We start from the raw sequence: 17426 nt of genomic DNA on the forward strand, positions 1-17426 counted from the left end.
CAGCAACAGCGCGCCTGGCACACGTCCTGTCTCCCCGTGAGCGTGGGATGGGCTGCTCTGTGTTTTCTCGTGAGCCGGAGCCTGTCCTGGGACACCCCTCCCGGCCTGCACCGTCCACACAGCACTGTGGACACCAGCCCCGTCACGGCCAGCTGGGCTTATGAGCTGCGCTTCCCTTCCAGGTGCCAGGCTGTGCCCGTTTCCAGATGGGATGACCGAGGCCCTAAAGACCCTGTGCCCGGCAGCCGGTGCTTGTGCACCCAGGCTCCTATGCCCCCTTCTGGCACCGCAGGCCCCCAGAACCTGCCCTGCCCTGGGAAGGCTGTGGGCTGGAGCTGCCAGGGCCTGAGATGAGGAGGGGAGAGGCAGGCCCTGGCATCTTGAGCTGTGAGAATTCCTCTGGGGGAAGGTGGTGAATTTGGGGGTGACACGAACCCCAGGGTCAGAGCTAACAGGATTGCCTGGGGTCTCCTTGGCACTTCGAGGGGCATATGGAGCAATGAAGCTGGCTGGCCTGTGGAGGGGGTCAAGGCCACATGGGGTCAGCACCAGGTGGGCCTGGCACTCTGCCAGGCTCTGCCAGACTATGCTGATACTCACCCAGGACTGGGCTCACCCTGAGACTGTAGTGTGAGGTGAGGCTGGGGAGGCCTGGCTGTGGGACCTGCCCACACTGCTCCCGCTCCATGAGATTGTGGGGGGCACCCAGGACGGCCTGGCTCTACCATGCCTTGTCCAAGCCCACCCAGCCAAGCGTGTCTAGGGGCGGGACTGGAGGAGGGCTTCCAGGAGGCAGGGGGCATGGCGGCATCTTCCTGGGTCTGCTGCAGAGGTGCCAGGATGGGAAGATGGCATTGTAGGTTTGCCCTTTTTAAAGACACTTCCTTCCTGGGAGCCTGGAATGTTTGTCAGGAAGGAGACCACAGAGGGGTGGGCTGGGCCATGTCTGTCCCCGGATCCAGAAACCCCAGCCAGCTTCCTTTGGGGAGCACTTCCTGCACCCCCCGGCTACAATTCCCCACCCAGCTCTTAACATCTTGTTGTGAGCACTGGGGCACCACCCCACTTTACACATGGGGAAACTGAGGCTCTGCGGTACAAGATTTGTCCGGACCCACGCTGCAATCTGGGGCACAACCTGAGTCCAGCCTCAGCCTCCCGGTTCCTCTGGGCTCAGAGCCTCTGCCCAGGCCCGGGCCAGGCCTCGAGGCTGCCTGGGCCCAGCTCCCTGCTCTGCCTACAAGGCTGTGCAGGAAGGACGCCGGGAGGGGACTGCAGAGCAGTGACAGACCTTGTGTCTCCGGCCAGCTGGGCCTGGGCAGCAGGAAGCGGTGGGTCCCGTGGGCGGGCGACCAGCATTTGGGCGGTCAGCAGAGCGGAGGCACCCGCACCGGGAGGCCGGGTGGCCTGGGGGAGGGGGACTGCCTGCCACTCCCCTCCCTCCCCTCTGGCTCGGCTGCTGGGTGGGATGGGCAGCCTGGCCAGAGGCCTTGGGGGTGGTGGGGAGACAGAGGTCTGTGGGTAGGAGGAGCCAGCTGGGTGCCTGCTGGGCCCAGGGCAGCTCCCGATCTGGGGCCTTCCCTGTGCCTCTGCTCACCTGCGCCGGTGTGAGTGGACAGTCACTCAAGCTGGGCCCTCCCCTGGAGCTGGGAGGTGTCTCCTGGTGGCACAAATTTGGGGGCAGCCTGGGGTTCGTATATGGGTTCTCCCACCCACTCACTGACTGGGTAAATCACTGATTCTCTCTGCACCTGTTTTCCCGTCATTTGTGATGGGAAGTAACGCTTTGCAGAGGGAGGGCGGGGGTGAGGTGGCTCCTGGTGGCTCCATCCCTCCGCTGTCCCTCCCCAGACCCTCTGCCTGGAGCTTTAGGGCCCAAGGGGCACACGGGAGGGCCAGAAGGGAGCTTCCTGCCAGGAGTGCCAGCTGGGCACATGCTGCCAGAGGCTGCAGAGGGCAGTCTTGGGATCACCAAATCTGAACCCCACCTCACCACAAAGGTCCCGCTGCGGTTGAGGCTCTGCCCTTCCTTCCTGCACCCCAAGCCTTTAGAAGAGGCTGGGTAATGGCGGAGTGAACTTTCCCCGGAGCTCTCCAGGGCCGCTTCCCCACCACAGGGTTTGCAGAATGTTCCCGGGAAGGAGGGAGGTTAGAGAGGAGAGACCAAGGTCGGCAGGAGAGAAAGCCTGAGAGAGCTGCACCCTCCGCTCTCAGAGGGGCAGCCCGGCAGAGCGTGGTGAGCGGCCAGGGCCCCTGGGGAGCTACGCAAGGCTGTCTGGCCAAAGGGCACCCCCCGAGAGGCCCAGGTGGAGTGCCCGCCCCTCCCTGCTCAGGCCTGGGCTGGGTGGAAGTGGAGGCACTAGTTCCCCTAGCTAGGCCGCTGCCCTGCAGGTGATCTTGCCGGTGGGTGGCAGGCAGACAGGTGGACGGAGCAGGTGCCTGGGATGGTGCCAGGGCCTGTGTCTGTGGCCCAAAGTCCTCCTACCCTCGCTGGGAGCAGGCTGAGCCGCCTCCCCTGAGAGAGCGCACCCCCATGCGCAGAGCCTGTGTGTCCCCAGGGGCTCGCTCTGACCGCCCGCTCTTTCTCTTCCAGCTGCTGCTGCTGGACACAGGCAGGCACCGGGGCCCTGAACTTCAGAAGCCGTTGCTGCCCTCTCTGTGACCGGAAGCGGGGCCCTCTCCCATCCCACCCTTGCCCCACACCCCCGCCCCCGCCGGGCCGGCCCTGCCCACCGCCGGACCCTGGCATGTCAAGGCCTGGCCCGCGCCTGCCTGCCCAGCCCGCGGAACCCCGGCGGCCCCGCGAGCTAGGATGAGGGGCCAGGCCGCCGCCCCCGGCCCCGTGTGGATCCTCGCCCCGCTGCTGCTGCTGCTGCTGGGGCGCCGTGCGCGGGCGGCCGCTGGAGCCGACGCGGGGCCGGTGCCCGAGCCGTGCGCCACGCTGGTGCAGGGAAAGTTCTTCGGCTACTTCTCGGCGGCCGCGGTGTTCCCGGCCAACGCCTCGCGCTGCTCCTGGACGCTGCGCAACCCGGACCCGCGGCGCTACACGCTCTACATGAAGGTGGCCAAGGCGCCCGTGCCCTGCGCCGGCCCCGGCCGCGTCCGCACCTACCAGTTCGACTCCTTCCTCGAGTCCACGCGCACCTACCTGGGCGTGGAGAGCTTCGACGACGTGCTGCGGCTGTGCGACTCCTCGGCGCCCCTGGCCTTCCTGCAGGCCAGCAAGCAGTTCCTGCAGATGCGGCGCCAGCAGCCGCCCCAGGACCACGACCTCGGGCCCCGGGCGGCGCCGGCGGGCCCCGGCGACGACTTCTCCGTGGAGTACCTGGTGGTGGGGAACCGCAACCCCAGCCGGGCCGCCTGCCAGATGCTGTGCCGCTGGCTGGACGCGTGTCTGGCCGGAAGCCACAGCTCGCACCCCTGCGGCATCATGCAGACCCCCTGCGCCTGCCTGGGCGGCGAGGCGGGCGGCCCTGCCGCGGGTCCCCTGGCCCCCAACGGGGATGTCTGCTTGAGAGATGCGGTGGCCGGTGGCCCTGAAAACTGTCTGACCAGCCTGACCCAGGACCGGGGTGGGCACGGCACCACAGGTGAGTGCCTGGTGGGGAGACCTGCGGATGGGGGGTCCGGGAGGGCGGGCGGATGGGGGAGGTGGGTGAGGGGCTGCTCTGGCCGGCACCGCCGTCCGGGGAGTGTGCGCCTGGCACCCTCCGAGGCACCTGCTCCATCCACCTGTGCACAGAGTGAGGATCCCTGCAGGTGTGCAGGGCCTGCCGGGGCAGTGGGTGCTTGCTGAGCTTTGAAGGACAGAATGGACAGTGAGGCCTCATTTCCTCCAGGATGGGAAAGGGTCATTCTCCTGGCTGGGAGAGCGCCCGCCCTTTCTCTCTGGCAGGACTTTAATGGGCCGGAGGCTGCAGAGGCCGGGGCTGGGGGCTGCAGGAGTCTCTTGGGCTGTGTGGACAGGTGGGCAGATGGGCTCTTTAGATATGTGGTCAGGAGATGAGGCTTCGGGCTGAGTACGGTCTGTGTGGACGGGTTGCATCTGTAGCACACTCCAGGTGCTGGGGTCACAGCAGGGAAAACCTGGGAGAGCCCTGCTCTCAGGGAGCTGCCTAAGGGAGGGAGGAAGGCTCCAGGCAAGAAGACACGAGCAGCCATGCAGCGGGCAGGAGGAGAGCCTGGTACAAGAACCAGGCAGGCCAGCCCTCACCGCGGCGGCCATTGTATGTGGAGGTCAGGGAGGCCGCTGGGACCAGGGACCTTGTTCAAAGCTCTGGGAGATGTGGGAACCTCTTGCCAGGAAGAGGGCAGTGGCTTTGTGCCCGGTGAGCACCGAGGGGTAGGGACTGGTCCTGCGGGGCCGCCGGCCCCTGGGACACTGGCTTTTCCTGCTGATGACACAGGAAGCCTCCCTGGGAACAGGTTCCTCGGGGTCGAACCTTGTGGGGTGCAGCGGGCCTCTGCAGAAGCTGGGTCCCGTACACACCTGTGACATGGAGACCCCTTGCTGACTGGTGACGTGTGAGAAGAAGGAGGAGGCCCAGGATTTTGGTCGGAGCATCTGGGAGGATTGGAGGGTTTGAGTTTGCAGCGCCAGGCAGAGGCTTGATAGCACACATCAGGTGTTTGGGGTCGAGGCCAGGCTGCTACTCGAGGCCAGAGGGCCGTCCTGGGGCAGTGGGACCCTCAGGGGTGTCCAGGGGCCTTGAACTCTGGGGCCAGTGAGACCTATGGACTCCTCAGAATTTTGCGTTTAAAGGCATAAACTAGGCCACGCAGAGCCACGAAGGAAGCCAGTTACGCTGCTGCCTGGTTCTACCCATGACCTGGCGCCATGGGCCCCAGATGAGAAGCCTCTGTGAGGCCAGTAGTAGGGCTAGAGAGGCCAAGGGGACAGGAGGGACAGGGGTGAGGTTCAGCCCACTCCTCCAGTGGCCCAAGGAGGAGGCAGGCAGCACCCCTGGGCAGTGGGGAGCCCGGGAACCCAAGTGGTCGTCCTGTATCAGGACAGGTGGGCACATCAGCTGCGTCAGGGGCCACCAGCAGCTGCATGGGAGGGGCTGAGGACCAGACTCCCACCGGGCAGAGTGGAGGTCACTGGCTTGGCAAGGATGGCTTCCATGGTTTGGCAGGGACGAGCGTCTGAGGGGGACTGGGAGAGAACCAAGCAGAGTCTGGAGGGCCGTTCGGGGAGCAGAGGTGGGCAGCTGGCGGTTTGGAGGTGGGAGGCTGCAGGAGGGCTTGCCCAGTGGCCACTGCCACACCCAGCGGCGCATCTCGCGCTGCCACTCCCAGTCACTTCACCCGCTGAGCCGCAGTTCCTTCCTCGGCAGAATGCCAACTCCCTTGCAGGGGGTTTCCCTCCGATTGGATATGATGGGAATCAGGCCCAGCCCAAGATCACTCCCAACACTGAAGAGCTGCTCATGAGCAGCATCGCGGGCAGCGGCCCTGCCATTCCCAACAGTGCTGGGAGCGGCGTGGAGCCTGCTGGAAAGAGCTGGCGGGACAGACACATGGGACTCGTGGAGAGGCTGGGGCACCGTGTGACATGGGTGTGGGGGGGAGTGCCACGCTTCACTCCTCACTGGGCACCTACTGAGCGTGGGCACCCTGTGGTGTAAGGTGGCCGGGCCTCCCGTGGGAGATCTCATGTTATCTTGGGAACCCAAGGGCCTTCCTTAGCAGGGCTTTAGGCAGAAGGGCCAGATGATTGAGGTGTGAGTGCGGAACAGATGTCAGCTCCGAGGGAAGCCTGGGACGGGCTGGCGGCCGGTGCAGGATTCCGGAAGGGGCTGCCGCTGGCCTGGTCAGGATGCAGCAGCGGCAGCAGGAGGGAGGAGGAGGGCATGGGGTGCCGCTGATGATCGACTTTCTGATGGAGCGATGTGGACGTGGGCAGGGAACCCCTCCCAGGTGTCCCACCAGGAATGAGAATGTCAGCTGAGTTGGCGGAGTGGGGCTGGAGGTTGCAGGGGAGAAGGGCTGGAGATCTGAGGGTGAGCTGCCAGTGAGGCAGCCAGCTGGCAGTGTCGTATGAATGGGCAGCTCTGATACCTGGAGCACCAGCACAGGGCCAGCATGGGGCAACGGATGCTTGAAAATAGCTTGTGAGCCACATATGCAGAGCCCTGGGGCCTGGGTTCAAATCCCAGCCTGACCCAGCTCGCCGTGTGTCCCTGGGCCAATTCTATCAGCTCTCTCATCCCCTCATCTTTCAAACAGGAGTAGTAAAAATACCTTCTTTCCTAGATTGCCCTGAGGAATGAGAACTGGGCTGAAGTGTTTCTAAGTAGAAGCCTTGTTGACGAAGAACTATTGATATCCTGTCGTATTCTTAGGCGGGGGGACTCCAGAGGGCTCAGGGAGCAGAGAGAGAGGCAGGGATGTTCCAGCAGCTCTGGGGGTGCCGGCGGTTCTGAGAAAGGGCATGTTTGGAAGTGGCGCTTGGAAGGAAGTGGGAAGATGTGTGTTCACACGTGCATTCAGGCAAGTATGTTGTGTGTGTGTGTTCATGCATGTGTGTGTGTGAGTGTGGCATGTGTATATGTATGCATGGCATATGTGTGTTGCATATGTGCTCATGCGTATGTGTGGTGTGTGTGGCCCCATGTAAGTGTGGGTGCCTGGTACATGTGTGTGCGCAGATGTGCAGTAATTATGCATGTGCTGTGAGCACCACATGCATATCGAGGCTGGGCTCCATGCAGCGACTCTGTGGGAACACAGGTAAAGGCTGTGGGGCAGGGGCCGCACCTCGACTCGGCTGCTGGCAACGTGAAGCAGGGAGCTTGTCATCTTGCACAGGATGGGGTGGAACGTGGTCACCCATGCCCAGAGACAGTTCAGACTCTAGTGCCCATGCCCTGTGCCCAGAAGGCCCTGATGCTTCCAGGACCACAGGAGCAACAGCAAGCTAGAAATAACCATTTATTGAGTGTTTATTTTGTGCTGGCAGCACGCGCATTTCAGCAGCCCTTGAGATAGCTCTCGTGGAGGCCCCGTCTGCCCCAGGGCCTCCGCATGGCTGATCCCCCTGCCAGGAACAGTCTTCCCCAGAGGCCCGCGGGGTTCCCGCCGTCCGAACCTCACGCAGATGCGACCTTTCCATGCAGGCTACCCCGACCGTCCTGTGTAACGTGGCAGCAGCTCCGGCCCCGCTCCCTGACCCCTTATCCTGCCTCTGTGTCTGCACACGTGTTCACCTCTCAACACTGTGTCATTCCCCTGATTTGTTGTGTCCGTTTCTGATTGTTCATGCCAGGACGCCGGCAGCACAAAGCAGGCATTGCCGGTTCCCTGACATGCCCCCAGCATGTAGAACAGTACCGGGGCACAGCAGGCACTCCGTCAATGCTTGCTGGAGAAAGCCAGGCACAGGTGTGCTAAGGCAGTGGCCAGGGTCACAGCTTGTAAGTGGCAGGCTGACGGCAGAGCCACTTAACGCTGCCACCGGGTGGCACCACTGGCCTTCTGCTGCGAGCTCTGCTCAGAGCTGTGCGTGTGTGCATGTATGTGTGTGAATGTGGGTGCATGTGTGTGCGCGTGCATGTATGTGAATGAGCACGTGTGCATGCGTGTGTGTGAATGTGAGCGCATGTGTGCGCACACGCATGTGTGAATGAGTGTGTGTGTCAATGTGTGTACGTGTGCATGTGTGTGAATGAGTGTGTATGCGTGTATGAATGTGTGCACTTCTGCATGTGTGTGCATGTATGAATACAAGTGCGTGTGTGCATGTGTGTGAATGCACCTGTGCAGAGTGCATGTGTGAATGTGTGTGTGTGTGAATGTGTGCACGTGTGCATGTGAGTGTGCATGTGTGAATGAGTGTGTGCATGTGAATGCACGTGTGCATGTGAGTGCACATGTGAATGAGTGGGTGCAACTGCATGAGTGCATGTGTGTGAATGCATGAGTGCCCATGTGTGTGAAAGTGCATGTGTGATTGTGCATGATGTGTGAATGTGCATGTGTGCATGAGTTTGCAGGTGTGTGAATGTTAGTGTACGTGTGAATGTGTGCACATGTGCATAAGTGAATGTGTGCACATGCATGCTTGTACGTGCATGTGGGTGAATGTAAGTGCATGTGTGTGTGCACGTGTATGTGAATGTGTGTGCATGTGTGAATGCATATGCTTGCGCTTGAATGTGAGTGCACGTGTGAATGCATGTGCATATGTGAATGTGTGAATGCGTGTGAATGTGAGTGCGCATGTGTGCATGCACGTTTGTGTGTGAATGTGCACATGTGCGTGTGTGAATGTGAGTGGGTGTGTGCATGTATGTGTGAATGTGTGTACATGTGCATGTGTGAGAATGTGAGTGCATGTGTGTGTGCACATGTGAATGTGTGAGTGTATGTGAGTGTGTGTGCATGTGTGTGTGTGTGTGTGTGTGTGTAGGATGGGGTGGCATGAGGTCCAGAGAGGCAGGTGACCATTCAGAAGACACACAGCTGAGCAGAGGCAGGCCCGACCCCCAGATCCTGCCCGCTGAGCCATGTGCCCAGGGAGCCTCATGCCCTCACTGTGGGCCCAGGGACACCGGGACGGGCTTGTCCATCCATCCCTGTCCCTAGCAGGCAGTGCATGGCCAAGTGCGGGAGCAAGCAGGCGGCCCAGGCCAGCCCGTGGCCCATTTTCAGCCCTGCCCCCCACGCGGCCTGTCCAAATGCCACATGGCCACGTCACGCGTCAGACTCTGCAAACGCTCCTCAGGCCAAGCAACTGTTCCCCTCCTCCCCACGCCGCCGCACGTCCCACCGCCCCTCAGGCTGCCAGGCCCTGCTCTCCCCGGCTCTCTCCGGCCCTCATCTCTGCCTCCCTCTGCATTTCTCTGCCTTGGGTGAGATGGGGCCATTTCTCTCAAGGGTTGTTTTAAATATTCATGTTTTAATTAAAGAATTTTATTGCAGAAATGACATGGAAGATAATGAAAAAGCAGCGTCCTGGGGGTTGGGAGCAAGTGTGTGTGTCCATGTGTGTGTCCTTGCGTGTCCCTGTGTGTGTCCCTGTGTGTGTGTCCCTGTGTGTGTGTCCCTGCGTGCATGTCCCTGTGTGTCCCTGTATGTCACTGTGTGTCTGTGTGTCCCTGTGTGTGTCCTTGCATGTCCCTGTGTGTCCCTATGTGTCCCTGTGTGTCCCTGTGTGTATCCCTGCGTGTCCCCGTGTCCCTGTATCCCTGTGTGTCACTGTCCCTGCATGTCCCTATGTGTGTCCCTGTGTCACTGTGTGTCCCTGCATGTCCCTGTGTGTCCCTGTGTATTCCTGCATGTCCCAGTATGTATCCCTGTGTGTGTCCCTGTCCCTGTGTCCTTGTGTGTGTCCCTCTGTGTGTGTCCCTATGTGTCCCTGTGTATGTGTCACTATGTGTGTGTCCGTGTGTCCCTGTGTGTGTGTATCCATGTGTGTGTCTCTGTGTGTGTCCCTGTGTGGTGTGTGTGCTTGTGTCCCTGTGTGTGTGTGCCTGTGTGTGTGTCCGTGTGTGTCTGTGTGGTGTGTGTGGTGTGTGTGCCTGTGTGTCTTGGTGTGTGTGTGTCTGGTGTGTGTGGTGTGTGTGCCTGTGTGTCTTGGTGTGTGTGTGTCCCTGTGTGTGTGTGTCCCTGTGTGTGGTGTGTGTCCCTGTGTGTCTTGGTGTGTGTGCCCGTGTGTGTGTGTGTGTCCCTGTGTGTGTCCTCCATGTGCCCTCAGGGAGTGGGTATGGGAGGCTGGGCCAGAGCTGATTGTGGAGTGCGAACCCACACATTCCGCTGGGCTCCTGGGTCCTGCGGGGGTGTGGAGTGTGGGAGGCGGGAGGCTGTGCCACTGGCCAAGGGGCTGTGACCGGCCACAGAGCTGGGTGACCTCCCTGTCCTTGCCCTACCTTCCTGGGCGAGTCAGGCTTAGCACAGGCCCACCTGTGCAGTGACCCCACACTCACTCCCGAGGCTCTTGGAGACAGAGTCAGGCTCAGCCCCAACCCTGGGAACCCCAGGAGCCCTGGGAGTCCTGGGAAGAGGCGTCTGGAGACCTCTGTGGGATGAGCATGGCAGAAAGGCAACAGCCGGGCTGGCATTTGCAGGGGAATCGGGACTGGAGTGGAGGTTGGGACTCCAGGTAGTCTCAGGGTGACGGGGAGCACCGAGAGGCTTGGGAAGGTGCCAAGGCCGCCACTGTCAGGGTGTTTTGGCTTGGACAGGGGAGCCACTCTTTTTGCACAAGGGCCAATTTAGAAAAATCTAGAAAACAAGAAGGCCTCAGTCCCCATCGTAGACAACACCCATTTCAGATGGGGATGGCAGGATGGGCCCCACAGGAATGATGTGCTGGGCCCACCATGCCCTCAGCCTGGCACCTCCTCTGCTCTGTGCCAGGACCATCCCACGCCTGCCCCACTGCAGGAGAGGCTGAGAGTCAGGGCCTGTGTTGGGTTCCGCTTCCCAGAAAGATGAGAGGAGATGTGGAGCGTCAGCACACAGCCGGGGTCCGGCCCGGGCAGCCGGGACACGCCCCGAGCCTTCAGCCTCGTAAACAGGGCACCGTTCTCAGACCAGGAGCACCTGCCTGGCTGAGAAAAGGAAGCAACAGGACACGGCTCCGGGAGCCTCGTCCCTCCTGAGAGCCGGGCAGTGCCAGCTTGCAGGGCCCGCGCGCTGAGCGTTAAGGAGATGGCGCCTTGACAGGTTTCGGGGAGGCTCCTCGCTCTTCTCGGCTCCCCTGGGAAGTGGCCTGCCAGGTGGTGGGCTCGGCTTCTCAGCCCCATGCTGAGATCCACTGGTGCCCGCCTCTGTGGCTAGAGGAAGGGGGCGGCCCTTGGGCCCCTCCTGTAGAGCTGCTGGCAGCAGGTGCGCTAAGTTGGACCACAGGGAGCCCCAGCCGCCCTCCAGGGCCCTCCTTTCCGCCTCCCTGCAGGGGGGCCTGGTCCGGGTCTCAGAGGAGGAGTCTGGGTGCCCCAGGACAGACCCTAACTTGGAGCCTGGGCTGGGGTGGGGTTGTCCCAGGAGCATGCTGTGGGTGCCTGGGATGCCCTGGCAGAGCAGCGCGGGAATGGCAGAGCTGACCCTCTGGCCCAGCGCTGCCCGACCTGCCGGACTCGGGAGACCTCTGCTGGCGGCGGGTGGAAGTGCACAGCTCCCCTCCAGAGGAGAGCCCGGAAGCTGGGGAGGCCCAGCTGGAGGGAGGGACACCGCCTGCGCCCCCACCCTAGCCAACTTGGGGTGCGGGATCTGGGGAGCTCACAGCCTTCAGTCTGGGGTGCCAGGGTGGGAAGGACACCAGGAGGCCCCTCATCAAGCACCCTCTCCCCTGGGTGGCCAGGCTGCCTGGGGCCGTTAATTGGCTCTATTCATGCCCTTAATGAGATGGAAATGAGGCTTCCAGACAGAGCCGGCATTGAGTGGCGGAAGAAAGGCAGCTTCTTTCCGGGCTTGGAGGGGCAGCCCACCCCCCACCCGGCTCACTGCTCCTCTGCTGCCCCTCACAGCCCACCCAGCTCAGACACACTGCGGCCACCCAGCAAAGGGTGGCTTGAACACCTCTGCGCCCTGCCCTGCAGACCCCACAGGCTCCATCCCGGCTAATTCCCTCTCTGGTATTGATGCACTCGCTGGACAAACAGTTACTGAGTGTCAGCTATGTGAGGGGACACACATCAAAAACAAAACAAGAATAAAAATAGCAGCTACCATTTTCTTAGTATTCATTAGTAGCAAGAGTATGGCCGAGATGGGGGATCAGTCTGTGGCTGCTCCGTACATGATGGGATCAGGAATCCTCTGCCCAGGATCAGAGGTTAGTCTGTGTTGAGGATCAAGGCTCAGTATGTGACCAGGGTCAGCTTGTGACCTGCATCAGGGCTCAGCTCGAGTCCAAAGTCAGGGCTCAGTCTGTGAGCAGGTTCAGGGCTTGGCTTGCGGAGGCAGGGTGGTCCATCCCTTGGGCCAGCGTTCCCCCTCCACAGCCTCTCCTGATGTGCCCCCACCCCTTCTCCCCCTACCACATCCTCACCACCTGGGTCACCAAGGTAACCAGCCCTGAAATGAGTGGGTGTTTTGGCAGCTGAGGCCTAACCTGGGTCTATCCTGAAAGGCTGCTCGCTGCAGTAGTTGCCATGGGAACCAAGTGGCATCCTCCGATGAGCCTGGCTTGGACACCCTCTCTCTCCCACCCACCACCAGTTTCCACGTCACTCAGGCTTCCGCGTGGGGGCTGGGCTGGGACGGTGAGGGGGCGCCCCGGGACACACCACCTCGATCCACTGCCAGGCCCGCCCCTCAGGGACCATCTGCACCGTTGCCCCAGTATCGGGGGTGGGATGCCTGCAGCAGGTGAGACCACTGAGGCCCGGAGCACCTGGGCCCCGGTCAGTCAGTCCTGGCAGGAGGCCTTGGTCTGGCGGTGGGGGGAGTTTGGAGTCTGACCGGCAGTTCAAGTCCCGGTTCCTCTCCTTGTTCTGAGTTAGGGCATGTGACCGGGCAGGCACAAAGGGACCACCTGTTCCTGTGCTGTGGGCAGGTGCCGCCCTGTCCCGCCCCTGCGCCCTGGAGGCTGTGCTCGGTCCCCCACACCCACTGTGCCGCATGGCCAGGCACTGTGTGCCGGAGGCAGCTCCGCTGCTGTGCGCCCTCAGCCAGGTGCTCTCCTCTCTGGGACCTGTGGGATGGTGGCTGTGAGTGAAGGGAGAGGGCTCTGCAGCAGGTGTGGGGCCTGGAAGACTCGCCCTTACCCTCTGGACCCCAGCAGGGAGATGGAGGCGCCCACTCTGCTCGCAGCTGTGGCGGGTCAAGCCCCGCCCCTTCGTCCCATCCCCTTGCCCCTGGCACCCCCTGCTGGCCATTCCTGGCATAGGCGTGGGGAAGCTTGCCGGGAGGATGAGGGGGATGGACTAGCCGGAGGAGTCACCTGGACACTGAGTTTGCTGAAAATCAAAGTGGGGCCCCGGGAGTCAACTCTGACCCAAAGGACGATGCCCACGCACGGTCCTCTCCAAATCCATTTTTGCTGCTTGCCTTCCCACTGGTCCATCCTGGGAGGTCAGCTACTATCCTCATGCTGCGAATGATGGGAGTGAGTCCAGGGAGGTCACAGCCTGGACCATCGTGGGGGGTGGGGCGCCTGCAGTCCACACTCCACCAAGGGAGGTGGGGCCCCTTCCCTGAGGCTCCGAGAGGCCCTGGGACCCTCTGGTGAGTGAGAGTGGCCTGCCGTAAGCCTGATTGCTGCCCCTGGGGCCTCCCTTGCTGTACCCGGGGTGGAGCGGCCAGATCCTCAGTGCCCCCCAGTGGCACCATGGGGCAGTGGCCCCGGCTCCATGGTGGGTCCCTTTGTGGGGGCTGTCAGCTGTCTCCTCGCCACTTTGGCCAGGCCAGGAGCAGGCCCTTGGTGAGGGCTGCACGCCCTTCCCAAGTCACCCGACCCTGGTGCACTGAGTGTGCGTGAGCCCAGGCATCTGCTGACGGAAGGTGGAGGCCAGAGTGCTGGGCAGGAGGCCTGGACAGGGCAGCTCCTTCCCGGCCTCCTAGCGCTGCCGCCCCTCTGGCTCACGAACTGCGTGGCCCTCTCCTGCTTCGAGCACAGAGGCCACCCCTCCATCGCTACCCAGTGCTCCAGGACTACCGGCGGCCCAGAGTATTCTTGGCCCTGGTGATGAGGATGGTGACCCGCCACTGAACTCGTGTGGAAACAGGCTCTGATGAGCGGGCCCTGGCCAGAAACTGGATGGGGCCTGGGGAGGGCTTCCAGGCACGTGGGGAACGGGAGCCCTGGCGGCCACGCCCCTCTACGGGATGCTGTGCTGTGAGGCAGCCCCGGGGTGGGCGAGGTCGCCCCTGCTTCATGCAGGCAGCAAACCTGCCTGGCTGCAGCTGGCACACGGGGACCCTTCCAGCTCAGGCCTGACCTGAGCTCTCCAGAGGGAACCCGGGAGCTGGGGAGACTCCGGACCCCCAGGTCCTCCCCGGCCAGGCCTTCCTCGCCGCCGCGGTCCCTCCCCGGCCGGGCAGGCCTTGGCCGGCTTCACACCCCACCCCTTACCCTGCCCAGGCCACGAGCCCCTGCCCTGCCCTGATCCCTGCCCTCTGGTTTCCCAGCAGGCGGCTGGAAGCTGTGGTCCCTGTGGGGCGAATGCACGCGAGACTGCGGGGGAGGCCTGCAGACGCGGACGCGCACCTGCCTGCCCGCGCAGGGCGTGGAGGGCGGCAGCTGCGAGGGGGTGCTGGAGGAGGGCCGCCAGTGCAACCGCGAAGCCTGCGGCCGTGAGTGCCGGCGGGGAGGGGCGGGGCCGGAGCCTGGAGAGGCGGGGCCTGGAGGGAGGGGCGGGGCCTGGAGGGAGGGGCGGGGCGGGCCAGAGCCCTGGAGAGGCGGGGCCTGGAGGGAGGGGCGGAGCGGGGCCTGGGAGGGCGGGGCGGGCCAGAGCCCTGGAGAGGCGGGGCCTGGAAGGAGGGGCGGGGATGGGGCCTGGGAGGGCGGGGCGGGCCAGAGCCCTGGAGAGGCGGGGCCTGGAGGGAGGGGCGGGGATGGGGCCTGGGAGGGCGGGGCGGGCCAGAGCCCTGGAGAGGCGGGGCCTGGAGGGAGGGGCGGGGCCTGGGTGGGAGGGGTGGGCCAGAGCCCTGGAGAGGCGGGGCCTGGAGGGAGGGGCGGGGACGGGGCCTACTTGGGGGGAGCGGGGGCGGAGCTCTGTAGCGTCAGGGCCTATGAGGGCGGAGCGGGGGAGGGGCCCTGGAGAGGCGGGGCCTGGAGGGAGGGGCGGGGCCTGGGTGGGAGGGGCGGGCCAGAGCCCTGGAGAGGCGGGGCCTGCGAGGGAGGGGCGGGGACGAGGCCTACGGGGGGGGTGGGAGGAGCGGGGGCGGAGCTCTGTAGAGTCAGGGCCTATGAGGGCCGGGCGGGGGAGGGGCCCTGGAGAGGCGGGCCTCGTAGGGGTGGGGCCTCGAGCGGAAGGGGCCGGTGGAGGGAGGGGCCTAGGGGCGGTGCAAGGCCTGGGCGGGGCTTGGGGCAAAACCAGGGAGGGGCGGGGCCTGCAGGAAAAGGGAGTAGGGTGGCTCTGGGCTCTGAGAAGCGGGACCGAAACTCAGGACTGGCCCGTTGGGGTGGGGTCTAGCCAGAGGAGCAGTGGTTAGGACCCCAAAGAGTGTGGTGCGTGGGGCTGCGTGGGACCAGGTGGGGTTTTCTTCCTGTCTGTGGACTGGGGTCTTGGGAGGGCATGCGGAGGGCCGGCTCTGGAGCCTTGGTCAAGACAGTTTGCTTGCCCCAGCTGGGTGCTGCTTCCAGGCTCTCTAATGGCTCCATGCATGTTCTTGGCTGTTTTCATAAAGTTAAATCACGTTGTCATGAGACTGTGATTATTTGGGTTGCTTTTTCCTTGGTGAACTTTTCTGGGGAGAAGAGCTCCTCTCAGGAGCCTGGGGAGGGCCCCAGGGCATCGGCTGGGCTGCGGGAGGGAGGCAGGGGCGCTGTTGGGGTGCGAGGCCGGGGAGGGCAGCCGCTCTGCAGGTGACTGCTGGTCTGTGGGCGATGGAGGCAGTGAGAAAGGGGTCACGGGGCACGGGAGACAGGACCCACAGGAAGGGACCCCTGGTGGCCAGACGAGGACTGGTGCCATGCTGGGCGGTCTGGTCCCTGGCTTCGCAGCTGCCCAGTGGGGCCAGGTGGCCCAGTGCTGGAGAGCTCAGAGCACTGTGGCCACAGAGAGAGATGATGGGGGCAAAGCGTTGCGCTTGCGCTGACCTGAGCCCGTCCTGCAGCCGCTGGGCGCACCAGCTCGCGGAGCCAGTCCCTGAGGTCCACAGATGCCCGGCGGCGTGAGGAGCTGGGTGACGAGCTGCAGCACTTCGGGTTCCCGGCCCCCCAGACCGGTGAGCTGCCGGGAGGGGGTTGGGCAGGACTAGGGCTTTGGGAAAACACCGTAAGTTCACAGCCACCGCTAGTTAGGAGTAGTGAGTTGAATAACGTGCCGTAACTAGACTAACCCCTTAGGTGCAGGACTCTTGTTTCCCGGCTGCCTGGCGTTAGGGGAACTGGTGTGAGGTGAAGAGGCCTGTCCCCGGCCAGACCCCAGAGGCCCAGGGATGGCACAAGCTGGCCCTTAGAGCTCCCAGCCTTATAGGGGAAATGGCCAGTTCTTGAGATCAGCCTGCTTCGAAGGCCCGGGGCCTCTGCCCAGCCCCTCTGCCTGCTCCCCAGCAGGGCGGCCCTCCCGCTGTGGGGTCCGGCCGAGGTCTGACTGCGGCCCGATGGGCAGCAGGCCTGTGACACTGTAGTGGGGCCTGCAGGTGACCCAGCAGCTGAGGAGTGGTCCCCGTGGAGCGTGTGCTCCAGCACCTGTGGCGAGGGCTGGCAGACCCGCACGCGCTTCTGCGTGTCCTCCTCCTACAGCACGCAGTGCAGCGGGCCCCTGCGCGAGCAGCGGCTGTGCAACAACTCTGCCGTGTGCCCAGGTGGGTGGGGCCTTGGGCTGGGGCAGCGGGGGGCCGGGGCAGCGGGGGGCCGGGGCAGCGGGCGGCCGGGGCAGCGGGGGGCCGGGGTAGCGGGCGGCCGGGGCAGCGGGGGGCCGGGGCAGCGGGTGGCCGGGGCAGCGGGGGGCCGGGGCAGCGGGGGGCCGGGGCAGCGGGGGGCCGGGGCAGCAGGGGCGGTGGCAGCAGAGGGCAGCAGTGCTTTCCATCTCTCTGCAGTGCATGGTGCCTGGGATGAATGGTCACCCTGGAGCCTCTGCTCCAGCACCTGTGGCCGTGGCTTTCGGGATCGCACGCGCACCTGCAGGCCCCCCCAGTTTGGGGGCAACCCCTGTGAGGGCCCAGAGAAGCAAACCAAGTTCTGCAATATCGCCCTGTGCCCTGGTAGGTGAGAGGGAGGGCGCAGGGGCAGGGAGGAAGGGAAGAAAGGGGAGGTCACAGCGGGTCGCTGGCCAGGCCCAGGAGCCCAGCTTTGGGGGCTCAGGGTGCTCAGAGGTTGGAATCTCAGACCGGATTCAGGAAGGAGGCTGAGGTGTGATCTTGGGGGCATTCCCAGCCACATTCCAGGCTGGGTGTGGGTGGTGGCCCCCAGCGTGTTCACACCCATGTCCCAGGCTGGGTGTGAGGCAGCAGCCCCCCGGGTGCTCATACCCACATCCCGAGCCAGGCACTGGGGTCCTGGGTGTTCACGCCACCTCGTGTCTCCTTCCTCCCCCGGGCCGGGCAGTGGACGGAAGCTGGAACGAGTGGTCGAGCTGGGGCACCTGCTCCGCCAGCTGCTCCCAGGGCCGACAGCAGCGCACGCGTGAGTGCAACGGGCCTTCCTACGGGGGCGCTGAGTGCCAGGGCCACTGGGTGGAGACCCGAGACTGCTTCCTGCAGCAGTGCCCAGGTCAGGGGTGCGCCGGGCGGGGGTCGGGGGGCACCTCACAAGCGGGAACCTCTAGGGAGGAGACAGGCCCTGCGGTGGGGTGGGAGTGACCGTGGGCCCTGGC

The 17426-nt window shown here is 64.0% G+C and overlaps 1 protein-coding gene across 9 annotated transcripts in view; it reads left to right on the forward strand.

Moving 5' to 3' along the window:
* ADGRB1 (adhesion G protein-coupled receptor B1) overlaps positions 1 to 17426 on the forward strand; it is a 95947-nt gene that overhangs the window by 10736 nt on the left and 67785 nt on the right. For 7 of the 9 annotated variants that reach the window (XM_074387230.1, XM_074387232.1, XM_074387234.1 and 4 more), the window contains exons 2-7: positions 2594 to 3590; positions 14074 to 14238; positions 15724 to 15834; positions 16252 to 16416; positions 16651 to 16815; positions 17159 to 17323. In XM_074387230.1, coding sequence (XP_074243331.1) covers positions 2813 to 3590; positions 14074 to 14238; positions 15724 to 15834; positions 16252 to 16416; positions 16651 to 16815; positions 17159 to 17323 — 1549 coding nt within the window. In that variant the 5' untranslated portion in view covers positions 2594 to 2812. The remainder of the gene's footprint in view (positions 1 to 2593; positions 3591 to 14073; positions 14239 to 15723; positions 15835 to 16251; positions 16417 to 16650; positions 16816 to 17158; positions 17324 to 17426) is intronic. The other 2 variants (XM_074387231.1, XM_039464576.2) reach the window with 1 other exon arrangement.

The sequence above is a fragment of the Saimiri boliviensis genome, chromosome 15 (assembly GCF_048565385.1).
Source record: "Saimiri boliviensis isolate mSaiBol1 chromosome 15, mSaiBol1.pri, whole genome shotgun sequence".
In the NCBI taxonomy this organism is placed as follows: domain Eukaryota; kingdom Metazoa; phylum Chordata; class Mammalia; order Primates; family Cebidae; genus Saimiri; species Saimiri boliviensis.